Source organism: Ambystoma mexicanum, chromosome 6p, assembly GCF_040938575.1.
Source record: "Ambystoma mexicanum isolate Mex_15411 chromosome 6p, UKY_AmexF1_1, whole genome shotgun sequence".
Lineage (NCBI taxonomy): Eukaryota > Metazoa > Chordata > Amphibia > Caudata > Ambystomatidae > Ambystoma > Ambystoma mexicanum.
The window spans coordinates 1,542,986,957-1,543,013,275 of NC_090935.1; the positions used below are offsets into that span (position 1 = coordinate 1,542,986,957).

The 26,319-nt window shown below is 43.1% G+C and overlaps 1 protein-coding gene across 1 annotated transcript in view; it reads right to left on the reverse strand.

The window, feature by feature from the left end:
• Nucleotides 1–672: 672 nt before the first annotated feature.
• DNAH6 (dynein axonemal heavy chain 6) overlaps nt 673–26,319 on the reverse strand; it is a 3,423,448-nt gene continuing 3,397,801 nt past the window's right edge. Inside the window, exons 76-77 of the mRNA XM_069626424.1 lie at nt 13,034–13,256; nt 673–1,417 (exon numbers count right to left, since the gene is read on the reverse strand). Coding sequence (XP_069482525.1) covers nt 1,314–1,417; nt 13,034–13,256 — 327 coding nt within the window. The 3' untranslated portion in view covers nt 673–1,313. The remainder of the gene's footprint in view (nt 1,418–13,033; nt 13,257–26,319) is intronic.

Genomic DNA, 26,319 nt, shown 5'->3' on the forward strand with positions numbered 1-26,319 from the left:
TAAGAACAGTCATATTGCCTTTCTTAGCCAATCGCAGAGTAAGACAGCCTTACAGCAATAGTTTGGGTCATGGAAGGGCCTGGCAATTTTGGGGTGGGATCAGGCAGATGTAATAGCCTTGACCAAAATGGGCATTGGAACACTCACTGCTCTTCCCCATGTCTTCTTGCAAGACATATGACTGCACCTCGCATAAGATGGTGCTTGGACATATTAGACTGCACTTGTCATATGTTGGAAGCATGTGGGCTTGGGAAGATTAATCTATAATACTTGTATACTGCATGTGCGGCAACAAACGGCATAAGAATAAAGTAGCTGGCCATATGAGGCTGCACAGGCAAAGGATGGCAGTGGCCCTTCCCAATCATGGTTTTGCTGAGTGTGCCCCTTACATGTCAGGACAGCATCCATGGTGTATCAAGACAACATCCTAGTTATTAGAAGATTGGTAACTGAAATCACCATAATCTGCTTTAGCCACTATCATTACTATTGTGTGGGTTTATTCTCGTTTTTATTTTTTTTTCTCACAAATGGCACTTCTATTGAACTCAGGGTGGCAACACTAGCTGAGCTAGTAAGTTAACGAGGCCCACTGTATTTTATGTGCTTTTCAGTAGTAAACGTGCATAGAAAAATGAGAATGAGAAACATAAAATGTACGCAATCCATATGAATAAATAGCTTTTATTTGTAATACAACCAGCAATATTCTGTACAACACGTGTACTAAAACAATCATGTAGAAGAGCATACAAAAAGCAGGGATAAGAAAGTGAGTGAGCCACAGAAGAAGTCCAATCGGCAATCAGGTCAGTTGCATTTCAATTTGTATTGTCCAAATTAAAGTCTCGCCATCATGGAATAAGCCGAGTTTTATTTGGAAGGCTGGTTTCCTTTTTTTCAGAACTACATCTTTTGGGGAGTGTAAAACATACCAGGGTGCCTCACTGTGACAATAAGAGCAGCTTAAACAAATGTAATGTTGGGATCCGTGCATTTGGCTTAACTTCAAGGACCACCAATTAATATGAATGTGCCCTGCAAGCCCACATGGTAGTTTAGAGATTGGGCTTATCCCAAGCTTTGCTTTATCTCAGGCCAGGTAGAAGAGATGTAAAGTGCCAAGAGTTATGCTCTAGAGTCAATATTGTTCATCTAATTTAAATAACCTTTAATTGTAGTTTTGGCATTCAGGCATATCTTATGTATAAAATACATTGTGGAAATGTATACGAAAGTTTAATGCAAAAATAGACTGCATACAAATCTATCATATTCTTTTGAATGGTCTTTGCTGGGCTTTGTGGTTAGTCATTGAGTTGGCACAGTAGCGCAGACCCTTTGGATATCCAGTAATCGTTCGACTTGGCTGATGGTAACATAACGGTCACAACGAAGTTTGTAGAGTGACCTGTTAAAAGAGGAAGAGAACAGCAGTTACTATTTCATTCATCAGGTGTTAAGGAGCTTAACTCTTGAAATATGACTCTCTTTATCAAGTTCATAGACAAACATACACAACAGTATTGCATAGAGTAAAGCGGGTTCTATCGGGAAATAAAAATGGAAATTAGTCAAGTTGCACCCTATCAGAAATTCTCTAATGTACTTAATCTATAGGCCAAACCTACATCTCACTTGTACTAAACCGTAGGCATGAAAAATGAATGGATTAACTTATGCCCGGCATGCAGCACCGAGTAACGTCCCACCACTTTTAAATCACTGTTTTCATCCCATTTGAAGGATCTATGTGATCACTGCGACCACACATAATTTTGACGGCTTAAAATGACTTTTTTAATTTTATGTTTTAATTAAACCCCCTTTACACCACATAGAAAGTGCCATGTTACTATAATATCCCATACCCCCCACATATATATGTGGTATCGAGGGGATTTAAAAAATAAAAAGTCGGGCATTTCGGCCATCCCAATTGTGAGGGCTACATTTTGGCCCATTTCCCATTTGAACACTTGAGAAAATATCTGTTAAGTTGTCCTTGAATTTCTATGATGAAACTAGATCCAGGTTTAAAACATCCCCAGAGAAGATAGTAATTGGTCCATACAATTGGAAGCCTGGAGTCAGCCTAGACTGTCTAGTGTACCAAAATGAGGTTTGACAGTTCTTCTCTATGCCAGCAGGAGTGGCACGGAATTTGTCCCATTTATATAGAAATCTGGCTGCTCAAGATGACGAGGATATTGCACATTATAATCAGAAGTGGTCAACAAAACTGTGTCAGTAAATATCAGAAGGGCCTGGAAGAGTATGTTGATGAATGCGAGAAGATGCTCTCTGGACCCCAGTGTGCACTTGATGCAACTCTATTTAGGGCTTCCTGGTCGCCTGACAAAATATTCAAGGGTGGAATAGGGCAATGTTTGAGACACAAGCTTTGGTCACGGGGAAGCCAGTTACCTTCTGGAAGGGGTCAAAGACAGAATTGAATTGGTAGTGGGTAAACAAATCTATTTCTGATACTCTATTGGTAGTCCTGAGAACATGATGGTCACTTAAAAACCTTGACGAAGCCATGGGTCTCATGATACTTTGTGCAACCACACGCTCTAAGATAATAATAATGAGACTACGGATATCACAGGCAAAGCTGCACATTGAATTCTGGCTTCTGGAACTGCTTGAGCAGCCTTGGAGAAAAGATTGTCAATGCAGGAGGGAACTCAAGAAAGGCATGAACTGTTTGGTCAAACTTTACAGATGTTTATTCAGAAAAATTGTTCTTGTACTGTGTGGATAGTTGGTAAGTGCATATCCAAGTGATCCATTCCGGATTCCGTCCCCTTTCTCTAGAGGTTTTCTTGGCCACCTTTATACTGTCCCAGGTCCTCCTGCGGCTTTTCCACCCAAACTAGTTGTTCCCATCCCCCGTATATCTCCCTCCACCCGATATTTAATTAAATGTAGTCTTTCTAAATGAGAAATGTATTAAAAAAATTCGAATTTGTAGAAATCTTAGCTTGTCTGTGTTACCGAGGCTGTGCTTCCATTGTACTATTATGTCACGTTTCAGAGACTGGTAGAGCAGACTTTTCAAAAAGATCATGTTTATGAGCAAATGGGAAAATACTTAGAAACAAATCATGATATTGTCACGCAATGATGGTAAACAGTGAAACACTTACATGTCTGAGCAAATCTGAGGCAAAGAACAAATCACACAAAACCCACATTGTCCAGGTTTGATGAAGTGTCAGCGATACTAGCATTTTGCATTATATATGATATATGTTTCTTTAATAGTCTTTTATAATGTGCCTCAAGCAAATTAGGTTTCATTCGTATTTTAAAACTTTTATTTGTTTGCTGAATTGTGGGCCATTAGTCAATTTCCAGGACAGTAGTAAGGTCATTACCACTAGTGATATGTACTATTTAACACCAGGGCTACCACCCATTAAAAATAGAAAAGCATTAACACGGGTGGAAATGAGGTTACAATATTCATCCATCTTTTTCATCATCATATTCCTTACACAATGAGGAGAATCCTTTCCCAAAACAAACATTCTCCATTTCCACAATTTGGAAAGAAGAAGAGACACAATTGGCATCACTTCTGAGAGGCTCATATTGCGACAGCTGCATATGTGGTCATTCCGAAAATGCATCATTTTCAGGTAAAGGAGTAACATGATATTGCCACAACAAGGAAAAACCAATGCATTAGTTGAAACCGCTACCACCTGCAGTATTCTTATTCCTACATTTGCGCTATGTGGGAAACATAATGATAACATACATTTCCATCCCAGCTAAAGGAATTGAAATGGATGCGGTAGATACCGCTGCTTTCCCAACAGTCCACGAGCTTCAGTCCTGAACCCATATCAAAAGGTCCACACACGGCTTTTGCCAGTGGTCCCCTTCTCCACTGAACCATGGTACTACATAGACATGTGGCTGTCTACAGTGCACCATTGTGGGATGTTTTTACCCATGCATCCGAGCCCTACCTCAAAAACTGTGCAGTACTGGCATTGAAAACATCATGATGGCCAGAGCTTCCCAGAAAATGCCCAGGGAAGTGCATGAAGAATAGGCCGCCACCCATTTTGCCGATGTTATGGGCACAGAAGGGCACTGCCTAAAAACACCATTGGACTACCCACACAGTAGCCTGAAACCATTGGGAATGGCAATGCTGATTGCCAAAAGCAACCTAGAATTGTGGGGAATTCATTTTCTTAAATCCCAAAAATGGGTGCATTACCAGTACTCACCGCTATCAGAAAGCCGGCGTTTTAAAACAACACCAGACATTTGTGTAAAACTGAATAAATGAACCCAAAGCAGGCCAAAGAAAGACTTACTGAGAGGTGGATACAATGTAAAGTTATATTCTGAAGTGACTTGAAGGTTTATAACAAGACTGGCTGAGCTGTGGATTTCAGCAGTTTAAGTAAATTTGGACTGAAAGACACTAAAAATCTAAATGTTTAAAAGAAATGAGTGACCTACTTTTGAGTGTCACATAGGTTGCAATTGTTTAAATGTCATAGTTTTAAACTTAGAATCAGCATTTTAGCTGCATATGTAAAAAATGGTTAGTTTTATTTGAATGCAGAAAACTGGGTAACTAAAAGTGACATTAGCTGGGGCCTGGCTTAAGGAACTGAATTCTGCCTACCAGCTACCCCCGACAGGAGTTGAGACTTGCACAACAGCTGTGTTCCAAAGGCCTAGCTGCCTTTTGCTGCTCCCACTAAAAGGGATATGACACTTCTCTGATTGAATTACTTGGGCTCTGCAGGAAATTGAACAAAGCCCTGTCCTGACTCAGGCAAATGTTTTATTATGGGGGCCGTAAAAGTGGCTTCCTCCTGGAAGGAAAGGGGAGGAGCACTGCCTGTGAGAGCAAGCTGGCTTGGCAGAACTGGAAAAACCAGAAATTCAACCTTGTGCTGGGGGGAAACCACACCCCTTTGGGGCCAGAACATAACTCTAAAAAGATGGATCATTCATAGAGCGGACTTGTGAAAATTATTTAAATGATACCATAATTCTTGTGATTTTTCTGCCCACATTTTAAGAGGTTTTTAGAACCGGTGGCATGATCTGGGGGCAAACTAGCAGTTAAGAGGGTATTACTTAAAATGTATGCATGTTAAAAATCTGACACTTCATCACTTAATGTCCATACTCCTTGCGCACATGTGTATAAATTTGGGGTAATGTCCGATATTACGAAACCAGTTAAAAAGTGCAAATGTTGCCATTTCTGAATGCAAGCTCCCAGGAAGAGCAGATTTGGACAGGGTATACCTCCTGTGATATGTGATGGGTGCATGTAATTTCAAGCCACTGTGTAGCTATGAAATATGTCTTTTTGATCAAATATAGATTGTGTGTAAAGTTGACAGGGGTGGGTTCTCTGTATCATAAACAGACCTCATCATGATGACACTTAATTTCATTCCCCCAATCAAGGGGAAGAGGATGAAGTGGCCAATGACAAGTGGAGAGGGGTAGGGCCTAGGAAGCCAGCCTCTCCACCCATTTTCAAAACACATAAAAGCAGACATTCAATTCCATCTGCTGCGGGACGCTCTGCCGGGAAAATCCATACTTTACCTCCATCAACCTCCAGAGAGCCAACATAGAGACTTCAATCTATCCACCTTCAGAGACCAAGACTTTACTTCAGAATTTGTAGCAGAGAGGTCAACTACAAGCTAAATCCCTCTTTAGCAGGCCTCAAATCATTGCCATTACCACAGCCAGGCGAGCTGTTTGAATTCTTTGCAAGAACTCTTGCCATTTGCCAGAGAGCATTGTTGTATCCAGAGAGAGACCAGCTGAACCGGAGACCGCTGTATCCGGACCCACAGACCTGATCAGAACCAGAGACCCAGACCAGACCGCTGTTTGCAGAACTAGAGATCTGACCCAGACGCTGTGCGCAGAGACCGTCCGTGGCGAGTGAAGAAAACCTGACCAGATCCGTGGCGAGGCCCATTCTATTTCTAAATATATTGTGAGTACCTAGCAGAACGGTGCAGAACCAATCTCTCAGTTAAAATAATATAATTCAATCTATTTTAATCTAACCAGAACTGCCTCCTAGAAGTTGTCACCTGTCATTTGCAAAGCTGTCACCTGTCATTTTTAGCTGCAAGCTGTAACCTGTCGTTTTAAACTTTAAAAGTTTAAAATACGAAAAACTACCTTTATTTAATCGTCCGTATCTCTGGAACCGTTTGGGCTAGGAACGACTTCCTACTCCTTATACTTTCTCCGTAATCACGATTCTCGCACTCGCGAATTTTACCGCGATTTGCGATTTGGATAAAAATCAAGCCACGTGTGAAAACAGCAGCTTCTTTGCTTTCCTTGCTAAAAATTCGTTTGCCTCTTAAGAACCATCCCTGAATCATTGCTAGAGTGAGCCTGGACTAATATTAACTTGACACTACTCACCCTGAACCTCTAGAGGGAATTAAAAGCATTTTAGCATATTTTTCACTTCATTGCCAGCACATATAAAAGCATTTTGGGCCTGTGTTTCAAACTTCTGTAGTCTAAGCTTGCTGGGGTGAACTGAATTACATTTGATTGCATTTCTGAGAACTGTGTGCTTTCCGCTTTCCTTCCATTTCCTTGCATTGCATAAAAGGGAGGGGGGGGGGGTGAATTGCCAGAGAAAAGTGATTACATTGTTTTGTTGAAATCATATTGAGTATTTTCTGTATTGCAATTTTCATTCAACATTACATCCATCTGAACTTATATAAAGTATTCTCTACCACCTTATTCTTCTGTTCCGATTCACAAGTGTGCTAGTGCCAGACTATCCATTATTGATTACTGCTCAGATTAAGTGTGATATTCAATTATTAATTTATTATAAAGTGTGATATATATATATTGTTTAAATTCTCAAATAAACCTTTTAACTTGCAAAACAGAACTACTTCTTGGCTCAGTGGGGTCAGGGGGATTCCAAGAGAGGGGTGTTATATAGGGGTAGTCATCCAGAACGCATGAACTGGACATAAAGATATATCAATAAGGGTTTCCCTTCAGTATCCCAGACTAGGCATTGACTTAGCTGTAGTGTTGAATTGAATCCTCTTACACCATCGACATTGGGTTGTCAATGAAACCCTATTTTGGGAACTGCGCTTTTATATTGAACAGAAAGGGAGCAAGAGGACAGACTTAAAGGGATGTTTTCCGTGTTCTGCTTGGTGCATTTCAGGCTACTGCCAATACTTCTGGCAAAGAAAATCACCCTTCTTCCATTTGTAATGGTGTTTCTGCGAAGGATGATCCCTCTTTTGTAACGGCTTCCTTGTGTCATGAGAATAGGGAGAAATGTGGATCCTTATGTTCAGCATTTCACCTTAAATAAGGCAAAAAGAAAAACATAAACTATGTGGGACCACCTCTGTCTTCGTCCTTCTGGGATCAACAGATTTAGTGCAATGTAATGATAATACTGAATGATTCCAGTTGACTATCCTAACAATGGGTCCATGAGCTATTTATTGTACTGGATTTGGTACAGAGATGCTTTCCTGCTATGTGGTGCTGCTCTGTGGGCTGGGTGCCTACATCTATTCAGAACGTGTAAGTGCAGCACGGAAGATGGAAGAGGGGAAGTGCTAAAGTGTCTGTGCTCGTGGGTGAGCCACAGATAAGTGCATTGTAGAAGTGCATGATGAGAAGAGTGCTAAACTCAGCCAGTGGCCGTGATGGGTAAGTGTGAGCCTCCAAGGCAGAGGGGGTGCAAGGGCAAGTGCTGAGGGTAGACAGGAGCTTGGACGATTGGGTGTGGGAGGTCAGGGGCCCCGAGGATGCATGAGGGTCCAGGACACCAATCACAGCAGCTGTGCAAATTAGTAGAGGGGAGAGGAAAGAGGAGGTGAAAAGGAAAGTCTTGAGGAGCTTCCTGGATTTAAGGAAGTCCTGTTCAATGCGCAGAGGGAGGTGGAGGCTGTTCCATAGGAGGGAGCCAGCGGAGGAGAGTGATCAACCCCCCAACTTTATGCTTAGCAAAACACTTTACACACAGAGAGTTGGTGCCAGAGGAACGTAGGGTTCTGCAAGGAGAATATTTAGTGAGCTAAAGTTGAAGATAGTGTAGTCCCCAGGCCCAGACAGCCTTGTGAATGATGCAGAGGGATTTACATTTAATCTGTGCAGCAAACGCAAGCCAGTGAAGACTTTTTAGGGCAGGAGAGATGCCGTCCCTGGGCTTAAGGCAAAGGTTAAGTGTCACTGCCCGATTCTGGATTAGCTGGAGGGTTCGCAGAGTGGAAGAAGGTAGATTCAGGAGGAGGCTATTGCAATAGTCAAGACTAGAGAGAACCAGGGCTCGGGTAACATTGTGCCTCTGGGGGAGCATGAAAAAAGGAAGAATTCCTTTGAGAGGGAAGAGCTGAAAGTGGGACTTCTTGGCAATGTCCTGAGTGTGAGGGAGGAGAGAGAGGAGTCGAAGATGACTTCAAGGTTTCTGGCATCAGAGGAAGGAGCAGAGGGAGAGACCATTGAGGAAGGATCTCCGTTTTACAGGTGTTGAGGCCCAGATCGTTGGTGGTGCCCCAGGACTGGATGGCAGATAGGCAGTCAGGGATGATGGAAGGTGCAAAAGGGTCAGCAGGAAGTTTGAAAAAGAGTTGAATGTCATCAGCATAACATTGGAAGAAGGGGGAGAAAGAAGAGATGAGGCAAGCAAGCAAAGCAAGGTTGATGTTAAAGAGCCAAGGGGAGATGATAGAGACATGGGGAGCACCACAGGTGGAGAAGGAAGTAGGAGTGGAGAAGGAGCACAGGATGACCTGGCATGTGTGGTCAGTTAAGAAGGATGTCAGCCATTCCAGAGCCCAGTCCAAGATACCAAGGATATCATGGAGCCTTTGTATGAAAATTGAATGGTTGACCATGTCAAAGGCACAGGAGAGATCGAGTAGGATGAGTGCAGCTTGGGAGTTGGAGTCAGGAGATGCAAGTAGTTCTTCACAGGTGTTCAGAAGAGCAGTTTCCATGCCTCTGGATGCTCAGAATATAGAATGTGCGGTCAGTCGTTTACGAGCGTTTTTATATCTCTAGTAAACTGTGCATCAACCACTGGAAAAGCTATGTGTGATCTGGTCTGTGATGTACTGCAGTCAATGGATATTGATGTATCAAACTGTGTTGGAAATTCAACAGACAGAGCCTCCAACATGCAAGGGCAGTACAATGGCTTCACTTCACACAATGACTCATCAGCAAAGCCCCAGCCAAATTCCTGGTGCTAGGCTCATGTACCTAATCTAGTAATGTTGGATGTCACAAAAGTGGCTATACCTGCAATTTCTCTGTTGGACCTGTTAAATTCATGTGGTGTATTTATTCGTGAATCATATCTTTGCATGAAGGTGCAGCGTGACAAATGCCAACAAGATAGATTTCCTTCAATATCTGTAATTGGGAAAACAAGATGGTGGGCAAAATATGCAGCACTTACTAAAATGTTTGGTTCAAGTCGTGCAATGTTTATGGATGTTGTGGAAATGGTGCTGTAGTTAGCCACATCTGATACCTTCAATGACAATACTAGTTACAAGGCTGAAGCATATGCAGTCACTAATTTTATTTCATACTGTTTTGACTGCTCAGATGTATCTATTTTTTTAGAACTACCACTCCTTTATCTCTGTACTTACAAACACAAGGTTTGGATGTGCTACAGGCATATCAAATGGTAAATGAAGCCATAGAAAGAGTACAGACACAGGGTTGTCATTTTAGTGATGTAATGGATGCAACAAGGAAGTTCATAATTTGTGAAAATGACAAGCTGGTGGAAAGTGAATGCAAAGTTGTAGTCGAAGAAGACTTCCCAGTGCCTCGAGTATGTTGAAAGAAGGTGATGCCTGGTGAAACTGCAGCTTATTAACCTATCAAGTTACTCAATGATACATTTAGAGTGGAAGTGTACAGTATTGCAATGGACAGGATTAATACCAGTGTGCAGAGCTGATTCACCACCCATGGTCAGTTCTTTGCAGATTTGGCATGTTTGGACCCCGGAAACCTTCAGGAGTGCCTGCTGAACCTTCGAGGTAATGCCCTGGTTCGACTAAGCAGCTTGCTGACCCAAGTTGATACAGAAGCATCCACTGAGACATCACATACTGAACTGCTTCATTTTGCATCAAAGTGGAACAGACCCAAAATGTCTCTTGATAAAGAATATGAAATGTATGCACAAGAAGATGACTCCCATTTTCATCTTGTCTTTGAAACTGAAGAAGGACACCATTCTGAGGACAGAGACAAACGTTCAACATGCAAAATGTGCAAGAACTGTATAGTATGCAGCTATAAGGTGTTACAGTAATCAAAATGTACAGTCACGCTTATAGATCACTTTCTAATGCCTACAAGCTTATACTCCTGTTCTCAGGTGGCATGTGAAAGGTCATTTTCAAAGCTCAAGTTCATCTTGAACAGACTTCATAGTTCCCTTAATCAGCCTCATTTGGAAGCCATTGTACTTATGTCAGTTGAAAAAGATGATCTGATGACATCATTGATAATTTGACCTCCAAAAGTAGCTTGTTACAAAGATTGTTAATTAGTAAATATAGGTTTCTATACAGTTCCATAGATTTCCAGGGTTTTCATTATTTAATACTGTATGCATAATATGCTAAATGCAATTTCCTACTATATCTCAGTTGGAAGCCCTTATGCGCATTCCTTAAGCAAAATAATGTGCGATGCCCTACAAAATGATGCTTGATGCTCTACAAAAGGCAGCTTGTTACAAGAGATATTCATTATTTAATATTTATTATTTAATATTAGCTGCTAAACAGTTCTACAGTTTTCATGGATGTGTGGTATTTAATAATAAAAACCATTATATATTAAACTTAATTCCCTTTCGATATCTCAGTTGGAAGCCTTTATGCTTTGAAGGTAGAATGTTACAAGAGATATTGGATATGTATTATTTATTATTAGCTGTTTTACAGTTCTAGAGTTTTCACAGATTTCTGTTACTTAATAAAAAATGTGTTGCAATCCATGCTTTGTTATTTGATATGTTTCTTACTTTTATTGAGACTAATATTGCACAGGTGGTTTGTCCCTTTATCATTGAAGATCTACTTTGCGAGATCATGAACTTTTTTAAAACATTAATTTTGTAATCCATATACATTTAAAACATGCTTCAAATGTACTCATTTTGACTAGTTTTATTCAACATTTTATTGGGGGTACTCCCAATCCTCATAGTAGGGTTGGGCTCACATATTGTGCTTGTTCCTTTGGCGAAATATGGGGCCACTTTGAAAACAAATTCCAGGGCCACTTTTGGTTCTCAGTCCAGCCCTGCCTATAAATAGTGTTCATTGCATCACTGACCTTGAAAACACAGCTTGTAATTTTATAGAGGGCTAAAAGCGGCCATGGCAAAGGCTGACAATTCCTATTACAAACCTAGAACATTTAACGGAGCATCAACAGTGTCTGGTCGAAGACTGCTCTGAGTGAATGCTGAATTAATGCGAGCAGCCTCAAGGGGTCAGAGACAACATCATGTTGTATTTAGCATTGAGAAATAACCCAGTCCAGGTGAAAAGGCGAATGCAGCTGAGCTTAACGATAGTAACAACAAAAGGATGGATTTCACTCATACAAGAGTGAAATTGGGAAGAAGAAAAACGGTTTTAAAAAAGATTAAATACAGCACGGTAACACCGGGCAAGGAATGCCAAAATAATTCACATTATCCTGTGTAACCACACTCTTTGAGAAGGTACCAGGCTCAACATCAATATTTAAGAGAAAGAGTTCCTGATATTTCAAAACAGCTCTGTGTGTCGGGCAGAAGATTCAGGTACAAATGCAGCATTAGGGATATTGGTATACGTGTTTATGAAAACAAACACATTACCTATGCCCAAAGGCCAGGTTCTAAATTATGCAAGGCTGCCGAATACATTTACGGGGAATTGGAGCCATGTACCGTGGGAACTGCCGACCACCCCAATCTTACACACTATACTCACTATGGCCAGTGAGAGACATGCCATATCCAGACTATACTCCATGCGACAGGAAAGTAGAGCCCAACCCCAATTTAAGGTGAAGGAAAAGTGGGAGTGGGACAAGGACACAACATTTGAGTCGGAATGGGAATAAATATGCATTAGGAGCAAAGTATCCAGAAACGCCCGATTCAAACTAATACAATTTAACATCCTGCACCGGGTCTATATAACCCCAAAAATTACATATGATACACACTGACCACTCACAGAATAATAATTTGTTTTTTACATACTACTTTAAACCAAAGCGCTTTACAAAGGACATATTTACATAAATTACTATTATTATTACCCAATCAAAATTGGTACATCAACGTCCTAGGCAAGACTCAGCAAGCTTTTGGCACATGGTGTGGATGTGTCCCACAATACAGACCTACTGGCAGGGTGTGTTGTTGAGGATAAATGCCCTTTTGGGAAGTGAATTGGAATGTTCGAATGTTCTCTCAAGATCTGTTTGCTGGGGGTTGTACTGGGGGCTTCAAGGAAAGATCAAGGAAAGATAATGTCAGCGTTCTTACTGTTGTTAACAAAGCGTAGGTTGGCAATCTGGTGGCAACCGATGTACAAAGGTGGGTGGCAGTAGAGCACGACATTGTGCAAGAATTAGGGAGGAAAGATGAGGACAAGGGACTGGCATGCCATTATCTCCTGAACGATTTTCAAACATCTCCAGATGATCTTCCTCCTTGAGGGTCTCAAAGAGCCTGTTATTGGTGGAAATAGGAAGACCTGTAGGGGAAGGATGTTGTCATGTACGGTGCGAATGCATGCAGAGTATTGATGATGGGAAGGGTACAAATGATCGATGATGGCTGGCCAGGCTGGATGGGGGAGGGGATTATGTATTGGGATTGTGGTGGGTATAGTGTTGTTTGCTCTGTTAATACTTTTGGAAAAACTATTAAATAGATTTAAAAGAAAACAATTGAAAAGAAACACATTACCTGTAGTCGATAGCGTTCCAGCTCTAGTTGATGTTTTGTAAAGTGGTGACCTATACAATGATGGTTTTGGTTCGTAGTTCTGGCGTGGTTCGAAATGCACCACAGGAAGCTCAGGATTCATTTGCCCGGGCAAGGCATCTTCAACAACCATCTCTTGGTCATCCCATCGGCAGGCATCCATGAACATCCCATGCACCAACACACCATCAGTAGGAGAAGGTAACTTAACAAACACATTAAAAGGGGCACAAATTAGATTTCAAATCGGGTAATTAAGGAAACATTAGATGTACTCAGAATCTGTGATAAAGATCTAATTATATTACCCTGAAATACTCCAACAGAATTGGCATTGTTACTGCATGCAATTGTGGGACAATACTGGCTCTTAATTGGCCACAACCCACATTGTTCACCCCATTTTTGGCCCGGAGTAATGCTTTGGGCACAGAGACCTTAAGTGCAGTGCCAACTAGTGAGGGCCGGTTGCAATGCTGTGTGCACTGTAACCCGGATTCCAGTGTGTCTTGACCATGCCTAGTGGCCAATCTGCCCTTGATATGGCTAATATTCTTGACTACTGAAGAGAGGGTCCCTGGAATGCCCCTCCTCACCCCCAGGAACATGACAGCCCAAAGAGTTAAAAATGCACAAAGCAACTCACTATTTGGACAGCCCCCAGGAGGGCCAGTGACATCCACATATGCGGATAGATACTCTCTTAGAGAACCATTCAAACCTTATCCAGATAATATTTTTTTGGACACAGGTGCCTCAACACTGGTCATGGACCCAAATGCCTTGATGGATGACGTTGAGTAATGCCGAGAAACCATTGTGCTGACGTCATTAGTGAACCCACGACATAGCAACGTTAGTCACGAAGTACACTCACAGCCATGAACGAAATTACACAAACATACATGTGCACACATGAAGAACATGCTTACACAGTTCTGTAGATGGAGGACAGATGCATATACATACTATCAAAAGGTTTTATTATTTTTCTCATTAGCCAAGTGCAGAAATGCTGAACGCAAGGGAAACAAAGTGATTCAGAGCAAGCTTGCAGCCACTGATCGCAACTAACCCTATGGGACTACAGGATCATGTAAGTAGCCTGGAAGTACCAAACACGATTAACCTATGGGAAACATAGCACGGTATAGATATGTAGAAATCATAGTGTAATTGTAATGAGGATTATATGAGGAAACAAGCTGCAGGAGAGATGGTGGAAAGCTGAACCAGGCTGCACAGGACAGGAGGCCATAGCTCCCAGCCAAGGTCAGAGACAAGCAACACATTCCAAACCTAAAATGACAATGGGCCATCTGCAGAAAAACTGAATAAATCCTCATAAATTGCAGACCAGAAGAGCTTGATTTCATGTGCTCAATCACATGATGCAGGCGAGCTAGACAATGGTCATTCATCCGCAGTGGGAAGACTAACGGTTCTTAGCAACACAGACATGAAGTGAAACATGGAACCGTTAACAACATTGTAACGCTGAGGGCACACTCACAGGCATAAAGTGGTACTACTAACAGTTACATTGGGAACACATCATAATACTCATCACCTTGAGAAGGTACACAGAGCGATAAGAAGAGAGCTGGGTCCCGGGCCTGGCGAGACCAGTTCCAGCTAATCTGGGAGCAGAAATCCAGGGGTGGATGGCAGAAGGCAAGGGTCAATAGTTATCCTGCGACCATGCAACAATGTAATAGATAGTTTCTTGGGGAAGGGGCAGGCCAGGCACCTGACATATGAGGGCCAATTAACCAAGATCTATAGGTGCTATGCATAAGGGAAACCACTCCAATCACCCAACCAGAAGGACCTAAAGGTTTTTCAGGGAAGGGTCCATGTTGTGACGCAGGGATGCAACAAAATGGCCCGACACGAGCTCGGGAGCGATGATTATGGGAATTTTCAAATGTCCTGTATGATCCCTGTTGGTTTGTGTAATAAACAACAGTTCTAACTTGCCATTGGCTGAGTCCTCTGTTTGCATACTGGGGGAGGATGGTTGGGCTCTGGGAGCTGAGACAGTGAGCTCGTAGTAACCCCAAGACCTCTGGCATACCTAAGCTAACCAGTTGGTAGCAGAAGTATGGTTAACTACGCTCGTCCGGCATAAGTCACCACTTCCCTTCGCAGTGCCTGGAGGCCTGCAGGGCATTGCATGGAAAAAGAAGCCCTACGGGGAGGTGCACCCCTGTACAAAGGCCGTCAGGAGCCAGCTTGCAAATATCCTGTCCGCGGTCCATGAGGAGCCCAGCAGAACAGACGGTTGAAGTGGCTGCTTTGGGGGAACCGGTAGCCGAACAGCGTCAGCAGACCACAGAGTGTAAATGTTGACTCAGCCACACAGCAACTGAGGGGGGTGGTAAAAGTAATGTCGGTTGTCGGCTGGTAATGAGTGTTGTCGAGTATCTTTTTAAGTATTGTCATGTATTGTTTAGTAGTGTCGAGTAGTGTAACGTATAGTAGGGAAAGGAGCGGAGGTAGATGTCATTTCTGCGGTTAGGGAACGTTCAGTCTTGAGGTAAAAGGTTCTGGTGAATAATCTAGACTATTGATTTAAGGGTATGGATGGCAGAAGTTATGTGAATATTGGATTCCCTGAGGATTGGGCATTTTAGCTCGGGTCATAGATGATGGCATCCCCATGCCTACCCTCTCCTATCACCTGTGGTGTACCTCAAGGATTTTGCATTGCCCCAACGCTTTACAACATCTTTACCAGGTCACTTTTCAACATCCTAGACTCCATCGGCATAGCTTACACCAACTATGCAGATGATACTCAAATCATGATCCCACTCTCAGGCAACTACACAGATGACACTGCACCCTCAACAACATCTACTCTACAATAAAGGCGTGGATGGCAGCTAATCATCTATGTCTCAACTGTGGCAAGACAGAAATCTTAATTGTCGGCCCACCAAATGCTCTTAAGTCTCTCAATAATCAATACACAGTCTTCAGGATTGACAACTGCCTAATTCCCATCTCAACCGCTGTTAAGACACTAGGATTTTACCTCAATGCTTCACTTACTATGTCTAGACAAATAAGCACCCTTGCCTCCTCAGCAGCCTATGCTACGAACGTCCCCAACGCAGCCAGACCCTTCCTATCTAAAAATAACTGCCTTACGATTGTCCGTGCTATCATTGGCTCCAAGATCGACTACTGAAATGTCTTATTCACAGGCACCTCTCGGCTGGAAATATCCAGGAACTACAAGTCATACAAAACAATGCCTTGAGAGCAGCCCTCCATATCTCGAAAAGAGAGCACACCTCTAAAGCTATAAGAGAAGCACAGTGGCTCCCCATCCAGGGGCGCATCACCTTTAAAACAAACTCCATTACCCACAAGTGTCTCTCCAAGGCAGCACCCTATACCTCACCCAAAGAATCACCAAAGCTCACTCCTCAAGACCCAAAAGGTCCCCATACACTGTTCGACTAGTCGTCCTCAAAGTAAAGAGATAGAAAGTCGGAGGCTCAAGCTTCCCTTACCTTGCTGCCAAACTCTGGAAAGACCTTCCCCCACCTTGAGGGCTGAAAAATCCTACTGGATCTTTCGTAAAGCTCTCAAAACTCAGCTCTTCTCCTAACCCACATCCTCACCTGCACACCGCGCCTACGTGTCAAACTCCATTCTCTAGAACCACCACATTGTACCTCCAACATGTATGATAATGTCTCTCAAGTATGTAATTGTGCTACAGCACTAACTGCATCTATGCACCCCTGATTTTTCATGACAAAAACATCACAATTGTATGGCAATGTTTGTTTCTTGACTTGTGACTGCAACAGCGCCTCAATTCCTCCGGCCAGGTTGTGTGTGCTTTACAAATTAAATAAATAAATAAATAAATAAATAAATAAATAAATAAATAAATAAATAAAGGCTCAGCAAAGGGAACTAGCCTACATTGCGGAAGGTGTTTTTCTGGTTAAGTCTTGTGGAGGCGTTTTATCTACAGGGCGACGCTGTAGGTACAGATTGCGCACGAGAAATATTGGTATCCTCTGTTAGGAGGCAGGAAGACAGCTGTGGGTTCATGTTGGGGTTGTGAAAATGTTTGTTTAATGAGAAATTAGAATTGTGTGTGGTGTAAGGGATCTCTAGCACTCCCTTATTTAGTGAAGTGGTGATGTAGGTTGTTCGGTGGCAGTGTGCGGAAGCTGCACACACAAGATTGGGTGGTGTTCCTGACGAGGCAGAGAGTTCTAGAAGGGTGGTGCCCGGAGCACGTCTGACAGGGTGATTGCCAGCCACAGAGGCTTGGGAAGAATTGACGAGAAATGGTATTTGTGAAATAAAAAAACTGAATTGAACGTATTCTTTGTTCTTGTATAATAGATGAAGTATCGGAATCCTCAACTTGAGGTCAAGTAAGTATAAAGAAATGTATCAGGGGAAGTGCGCGGGGGATAAGCCCCTACATCACCTATGTAAGGCCCTTCCGTGATATAAGGACACAATTTGTAAATCGCGGAATAGACAAAAAGCACGGAAGGTACATTTAATAAGCCATGGCCAGAATTCAGAGTTTTCTCTAAAAATGCGGAGAAACAATTATAGACACACATTCAAGACACCTATAAGAGGGAGAAGTTGGCCAATTGCATGGCGATATTTGAACTCTGGAAAATTATCAGGAGGATGAGGGGGAAGTAGTGAGGCGTCAATGGATGCCTAGCCAGCAGAAGACACTGGGTGCAGCACCCTCGGCCCCTACCTCCTCCTGAGCTGGTGAGAGAAGGGGCTGCAGCAGGAGTGCAGGGCCTATTCAGGAGGCTAAAGGCAGTGGAGGGGTACACAAATCTAATATTTCAACCTCCACCATACACCTTGGAGGAGGGTCAGAAAGGGGTTCGACAGACAGATGGTGGGAAAGAAGCACATGGCAAGACCCAGACAATCACCAAGGATGGGCTAGAGGGCATAGCATCGAACAAATGGATAGGATGGCAGATACTTCTGAAATTGGGTGGGAAGACATTGGGAGAATCAGCAGGGGCGAGTAAAGATATAGAGAGTCATAAAGGGAGCAGCAAATCACAAATGTGGGCAGAGATGATGGAGTAAGTAGAAAGGCAAGAGTGGGAATAAAAGGAAGAGTGCAAGAGAGTGTGAAGAGACAAGCAAAGGGAAGAAGTGAAGGAGTGGGAGCAGCGAGAGATAAGGCGACGGAGGGAGCCTAAAGAGTTAGAGAGGCGAAGGTAGGAAGACAAGAAGGAAAAGCAAGTTTTAGTAAGAAGGGGACAGAGAAAGTAGATAAAGCGACTCATAAGAGAGCGCAAATGCAAAATGGAGGAGCGTGCAGTGAGAGACATGAAAACAAAGTGGGGAATGGGCAAGATAGATAACAAGGTGGGAGGAGATAGGTTAACAGAGCAAGACATCAGCGCTACACATGACAGGACACTCACACCATCAGACAGGACAGACGTAGGGTCCTCCGGGAGGACGGATAGTGGGAACTTAATCAACTTCGAGGGGAAGCTCAGGAGGCTAAGCTTTGTGTACGATATTGACAGTGACGTGGGGGACACAGAATCAAAGGAGGGTGTAGAGGGAAGTGAGGATGAAGGAAAGGGGCAACCCAGGCTTCGATCGACAGGAAGAAGCACAGATAGAAGCATGACATGGGAAGTTGGAAGGGACACAGGGAGATGTAGGGGTGACAAGGATGAGATATCACAACAGTGCAGAGATGCATCACTTCTGGGATGAAGGAATAAAGGAAGAACCAACAGGGGCATGTACTGACACTAAAGACACAGAGATTGGATAGGCAGAACAGGCTGACACGAAGAGTGAATGGGGAGATCGAGTTTGCACCGTTGCTCTTACTGGAAAAGGGAGGGAGGCAACCTCAATACATATCATGGAAGCATATAGTTAAGGAAAACTTGAGGTGCAGGCTATCCACGTTAACCGCAGGTGCAGGGAATTGGATATATGAAATGGAAAGGATGACAGCGGGACAGAAATTAGCAGTGGAAGACGTAAAGACGCTATTAGTGGCAATTCTCAGGGAAGCTGCTGATGATGTATGAAAAAGGGCAGGATACCCAGAAGTAACTAACCAGGACACGGGTCATGATGGCGCTCCATTTGCCAACTGCCGAGCGGCCGTATGGTAAGCTCTACGGACATAGTACCCGGTCACGTGTGACATTAGTGCGATTATGGCATGCAAAATGGGGAAGACAAAGACCCCTTAAACTAAATTCAAACTATTCAAGAGCTTCGGCACCTTGAAACGCGAGAACCGTGGGATAAAACAGCGGCATTATTCTATCCATTACTATGCCTGGGGCTTCCAGAACAGGTGCAAAGGCAACTGAAGAAGTTGGTGGGGATGGAAGCAAAACCATGGTCAGAAATACAACTCACAATAGTACATTACAGTAGGTTAATTCAAGAGAACGCGAGAAAAAAGCATGAGGAAAGAAAGCAGGAGGAGGCGAATTAGTACAGAAGAAGCTGTCTAAATATTCCATGGGAGGGGCAGTATTAATGAGCATGGGAGGACAAGGGGCACCACAGATGCAGTATGCACCACCACCCACGGAAGGTGGGTTTATGGGGCGGGGATGAGCAGCACGGGTTCCGAGGAAGAGGGAGGCCACAGAGGGGATGTGGGTTCGGGCATCAGATGCAGCAGAATCAAGGGGGAATCAAGGGGGATTTCCGAGGGGGTTGAGGATATGGGCAACAAATACAGCAGGGCCCAGAAGGGCTTTCAGGGGAGTTTCAGAGGCAAGTGAGAGAACCACCCCAGTGTTTGGAGTATGGACAGATAGGGCATATCTCATGGGTATGCAGAAGCAGAGGAGGGACACAACAAAATGGGAGAATGCAATACCAGCCAGCATATTAAAGGAGAACAGAATGAGTTCTATGCCCAGGACCAGACACAACACCAAGGACAGACACCAAATGCATACCCACAGACACACCAGTCCCTGACAAAAGCACCACAAATGCAAGTGCCTATGCAGCGATATTCACAAGCACCACAGATGCAGAGCAACACAAAATGCATACACGGCACAGCAAACACCGCAGATGTAGAACAGCACACAACCAAAGGACGGGATGGTGGCACGCACAGACTCCATGATGACAGCACCCATTAGGAAACTAGGGGGTCACTGTACTGGGGGGAAACCCATTCTTGGGGAACAGAATGTCATTATACCCTCAATAGGACAGGCCACAGACAAACTTGATGTGCTCCATCCTATCGATTACACCCAACCCTGCGGAGGAACGATGTATATGGGTGATGATAGGTGACAAAACGTTTCCCTGCCGTGTAGACAGAGGGGCTACTAAATCTATAGCAACTGAAATACCAGCAGCAAGAGCACAATGCCTTATGTACCTTTCCATGGTTACAACTGGAGGAAGATTCCAAGGGAAAACAGTAACATTGAGATGGATGTCCAAAGCAACATTTCCCTATGAAGACAGTTATATAAAGACTCTCGACATGATGAATTAATGGCAACTAGATCAGGCCATACAATACATAACTGACGGCTCACAGAAAGGAGAGATAAAAACAATAACACTGAAGGAATTACCCTACCCAAAGACTGGGGTCAAGGAAATAGGAGAACCAGGATGTTGGGAATGAAAACAAATGCTCATGAATGGCCAGGTATACATAGTGGAAGAATGGACGGAGGGAGTAGTAGGTAGCAAGGCACAACCCTTGCTACAAGCACCGGTAAAGACAGTACAAGGAGAAAATGACAAGTTCTTGAAGGAATGGGATGCAAGAACCAAGTTACTGACCTGGGTGGACAATGAAGCTGGCCCAATGCCCATAATACCACTGAAGAAACCAGCATTATGTTTCCAGAATGTCGGTGCAGTGAAGATTGGAGAAAACACAGAGTGCAGGTACACAGAAAAGCATCCAGAAATGAAGAGTGGCACTGCAGTATTAATGGATCACGATTGGGCGTGCAGATCCAAGGCATACGAGAAGCAGCCACTCAACTGGGGCAGAATTTGCTTGCTAGTACACATTAATATGGCAGCACTGGTGGTGCCACAGAAGGACATCAAGATGGACGACTTCCCTAAAATGGATGACAACAAGAGGAAGAAGAGATCAGTAGAAGCAGAAGAAAAGGGAAGAATGAAGAGGGCAGTAGAAGGGCAGTAGAAGTGAGTAGAGTGAAAAGGGACTATTTCTCATCAGCATCAGAAGCATCACTGGACGATGTGCCACCTGAACTCTGGCTGTTCAATAGGACAGAAATGTTTTTCGCGTCAGTCGTTCCAGCTGCGCAAACATACACAAACATGAAATGGTTGCACATAAGATGGGAACTGATGCAGACAATAAACTCTACAGTAAATGGCTTCAACACGATAAAATAAGAGCTCAGAGCAGTAAGGTTGATGGCTCTCCAGAACAGCAATGGAAGCAGGAATTTATGCCATGATAGCGAGTTCCTGTTGCACATTTGTGCCCCAAATGACGGAGAGAATGGCACAGAAGCAGTGACAAGATTATAAAAAATGCGCTCCAAAATGGAGGAGGAAGCCAAAGGAGCAGCAACAGACCAGAGCTAGTTGTCATACACATGGCCATGATGCCAACATGGTTAGCAGATGGACTGAAGGTATTACAAGGAGTACTAATATTAGTACTAGTAGAAATGTGTATGATGAAGATCTGCATTAAACAGTGTCGCAAAACTACTGAGAGAAGATAGGGATGAAAGTGTTAGTGGATGTAAACCTGGAAGAAGAAAAGGACAAAATAGTAGAAGAAAGAAATAACTTGAGAGCAAATATAAAGGAGTGCCCAATGTTCCCGAATGAGATGATAACATTCGATAATTCCTTTGACAACAAGAGATACTGGGCAAAATGGGAATGCTGCAACCTGGAAGGGGATTGCAGTTATAGGACCTGGAGTTTTGATGACCATGAAAATTACTATGGACATCTTGTAGGAGTAATGAAGATCTGGCTTCCAAAAGCAACAGTGACAAAGTATGGTGGGTTGGTCGACAGGTCGATCAGAGGGGACTGAAGAGAAGGTCGCTGGAATGCCACGCCTCACTCTGAGGGGCAAGACAGCCTGAAGAGTTAAAAACACATGAAGCAATTCCAGTATTCGGACAGACGCCCGGAGGGCCAGTGACATCCACATTTGCAGATAGATACCCTCTTAGACATCCATTCAAACCTTATCCAGCTAATATTTTTTTGGACACAGGTCCTTCAAAACTGACTGTTCATTGACCCAAAGGCCTCAATGGATGAGTTTGACTAATGCAGAGAAACCATTGTGCTGATGTCATTAGTGACACCACGACATAGCCACATTAGTCACAAAGTACATTCAAAGCCATGCATGAAGTTACACGAACATACATGTGCATACAGAAAGAACATGCTTACACAGTTATGTAGCTAGAGGACAGATAAATATACATACTGTCAAAAGCTTTTATTATTTTTCACATTAGCCAAGTGCAGAAACGCCGAACGAAAGGCAAACAAAGAGATGTAGAGCAAGCTTGCAGCCACTGATCGCAACTAACCCTATGGAACTACAGGATCATGTAAGGAACCTGGAAGGACCAAACACGACTAACTGATAGGAAACATAGCACAGTAGAGATATGTAGAAATGATAATGTAATTATAATGAGGATTATATGAGGCCACGAGCCACAGGACAAGAGATGAGGGAAAACAGAACCAGGCTGTACAGGATAGAAGGCCAAGGTCAGAGACAAGCAACACATTCAAAAACCTAAAACGACAATGGGCCATCTGCAGAAAAACAGAATAAATCCTCATGAATTGCAGACCAGAAGAGCTCGATTTCATGGTCCTCAATCACGTGATGCAGCCAAGCTAGACAATGGTCATTCACCTGCGGTGAGAAGACCAACAGTTCTCAGCAACATAGACATGAAGTGAAACATGGAATCGTTAACAAAGTTGCAACGCTGAGGGTCCTCTCACAGGAAAAAGTGGTACTACTAACAGTGACATAGGGAACACATTGTCATTCTCATCACCTTGAGAAGGTGCAAATAGCGCTCAGAACAGAGCTGGGTCTCAGGCCTGGGCAGACCAATTCCAGCCAATCAGGGACCAGAAATCCAGGGGCAGATAACAGAAGGTGTAGAGGTGGAGCCAAGTACCCCCACCCAAAGCTCTGCCCCCATGCTGCCTATATGTTGGGAGCCAGAGTGTGAGACACGTGCAATATCTGTAAGGATACCAGTCCCGAAGGGGATCATGGAAGCAAGGTTCCCATTAAGAAAGCCATGCATGCATAAACGACAATATGATGGCCATTTGAATAAAATCCCGGAGACAATGGAGAAGACGAACAAAAGTTCTATAGAAATTAAAGGAGGTGTCAAAGATGAACAGCATTTCGAGGCTCGAGATGAAGATGTTCATGCTACAGAAACGGATGAAGATATTAAGTCATTTTATAACTGTACAGTCGCAGCAACGCAAGTAGACAAGTATTTGTAGTGGGTAGATTGCGGCGATGCGCCTATATATATATAGAGGAATACATGGACTACAGATATTCCATGATGCATTTTAGCAGAGCTGGACATTGTGAGCATAAAAGATTTCCACTGTATCGCAGTTAGAAATTAGAAGCTTCACCGTGGAAGTGAATCAAGGTAGGGCTTGATTGGCCCAACAACAGAAAGTCAAGGCCGAAGTGTTCAAGATACAATTAACGTGTGAAAGGACAACTCTCAATAAGGTGAGGTGGAGAAGCAATGAAGACATCAGAGGTTCTTCATTTAATAGAGTTTAAATACACCAAAATGCTCTGAAACCTGGTCTGAAGTCAGGTGGATAGATGAAAATAGACATGGGCTGAGCAGGAGAGAAACTGGGAGGCAAGGGATGGCTCCATTCCCTCATACTCCTGGACACAGAGAACAAACTCAAGGCCAAACTTCAAATAACTAATTGACTGGCAGACTGCAGGGTGTTGATGGATATTGGATTAATTGGTGGGAAGCTATGGTTATGACCAGCTCACCGAACTTCCTGAGTCAGTTTTATTATTGATGTTTGAGTATATTCTGCATCACCATCTATCTCGAAGTACTGCTGCTTCGCCTTAAAGAGCTGGGCTGGCTGTCCCAGTTCAAGGGTAAGGGCCAATAGTTATCCTGGGACCCTGCAACAATGTAATAGGTCGTTTCTTGGGGAAGGGGCAGGCCAGCCACCTGACATATGAGGGGCAATCAACCAAGATCTATAGGTGATATGCATAAGGGATATCATTCCAATCACACTACCACTAGGACCTGTAGGTTTTTCGGGGAAGGACCCATGTTGTGATGGAGGGAGGCAACAAAATGGCCTGGCACAGGCTCAGGAGCAGGGATTCTAGAAATGTTCAAATGTCCTGCATGATCCCTGTTGGTTTATGTAATAAACAACAGTTCTAACTTGCCCTTGGCTGAGCCCTCCGTTTGTATACTGAGGGAGGGTTGTTGGGCCCTGGGAGCTGGGATGTTGAGCTTGTAGTAACCACCAGACCTCTGGCATACCTAAGCCAACACCCCTGCACATTGACCCTGCCTGCAGGGCATTCTCTGAATGTCTGTCCGTCTTGTCTATCATCGGGCATTGTGCACAGGGCATGGGTTGCAGTAATGTCCCATGCACACTGGCCTTAAATGCAGAGCCCACTGGGCTTGGCCAGTGCCCTTGCATGGATATACCACCCCTACCTCTAGTGCACACTAGGCAAGAGCTGTAGTCATACGCTATGCACAGAATCCATACCCAGCAGCTACTGTGCACTGTTAGCTATTATCTGATTGAATTAAATTATTTACATTAAACAATGGGAAGTCATGCAGTCATGGTAAACACAACACCAAATGTTGATTTTAAAAATTAATTATCTAAATCAAAAGAGTTTTGATATGTTTTGATATGTATGCACCAATGTTGCACGGACATAGTAAACTGTGCACTTGTATAGGAAATGATTGACAGGATTTGAATTGCAAACCACATAAGAAGTTTATTATATTTTTGATATATATGTATTTAACATTTACATGTGATCATACATTAGGACAAAGTAAATGACACATTTCTGTTAAATGGGACACAATATAGCTAATGTAGCTGTTATGCACTTTGAACTTTGTTTACCTAAAGTGCATGTTTATGCAGTACTAAACCCTCTTGAGACACGAACTGCAGAGGACCTATTATCTATCACAGTAAACCATGCATTAAGGAGGTTAATTGACACATCTAATTCCAAAGTCAGGATTTCCTTGGTTGTATTTTTTTTAGGAGGATGGGAAGGTCAATACCTTCGGGATCTGGGGGATCAGTAAAGTACATTCTTAATAGAAGGGACCATCAAACAGACCCTGACCTCTGATCATGGCAAATCAATCTGTGCCATTAAAGAAGCCTACTAAAACGATACCTTAGTTTCACAGAATATCTGTCTCAGCAGTTGTAGTCAGCTGATAGAAATGGGTTCAAAGACGCACACACGGGATTTCAGTTGGATTGTAAAGTAATGAGCTGCACAGAAATTACGTGGTTGAAAGTGACAAATAAGATATACATTATTGGCTCTAGGTTTGAACCCTTTGTCCAATTTGAGAATTGCGGATGGATCTGAATTCAGTGGAACAGGGAGGGAGAAGCACATGCATATAAAACATGCATATAAAAAGGATGCATTGAAATGAATTAATTATCCATAATATCACATTATTTAATTACTGTTATGCTTGCAGTCGTAATCACATGAAAGATGTCTCCATATTCAGAAAATTCTTGCGAATCGGAGTATTCATTTCTTATTTATGGCACAAATCCATACAGGGAATGTTAAGGGAAATATATAATTCAGTCCAATTTGATCAAAATTCCTTAGGGAAGCGCTAACTCACAGCTAACACAATGGTCCTCATTACAATCTCGGTGTCATGGGCAAAAAGTGGTGTTCATTCTATTAGAGCCCATTTTTGAGGCAGTAATGGAATTACTACTGTCTTTACAGCAGTCCCAAATTATGAGTTTGACAGATTAATTACCGCTCATGGTAAATCTGACAAAATCTCCATGGAGTTCTATAGATCCCAAAAATAGCAACTAACACCACATCACCACCACACTCCTGTGCTAAGTCTACAGACCGAGTGGCAATATTTGAACACTGGTGTTGAGACAAATATAATTCC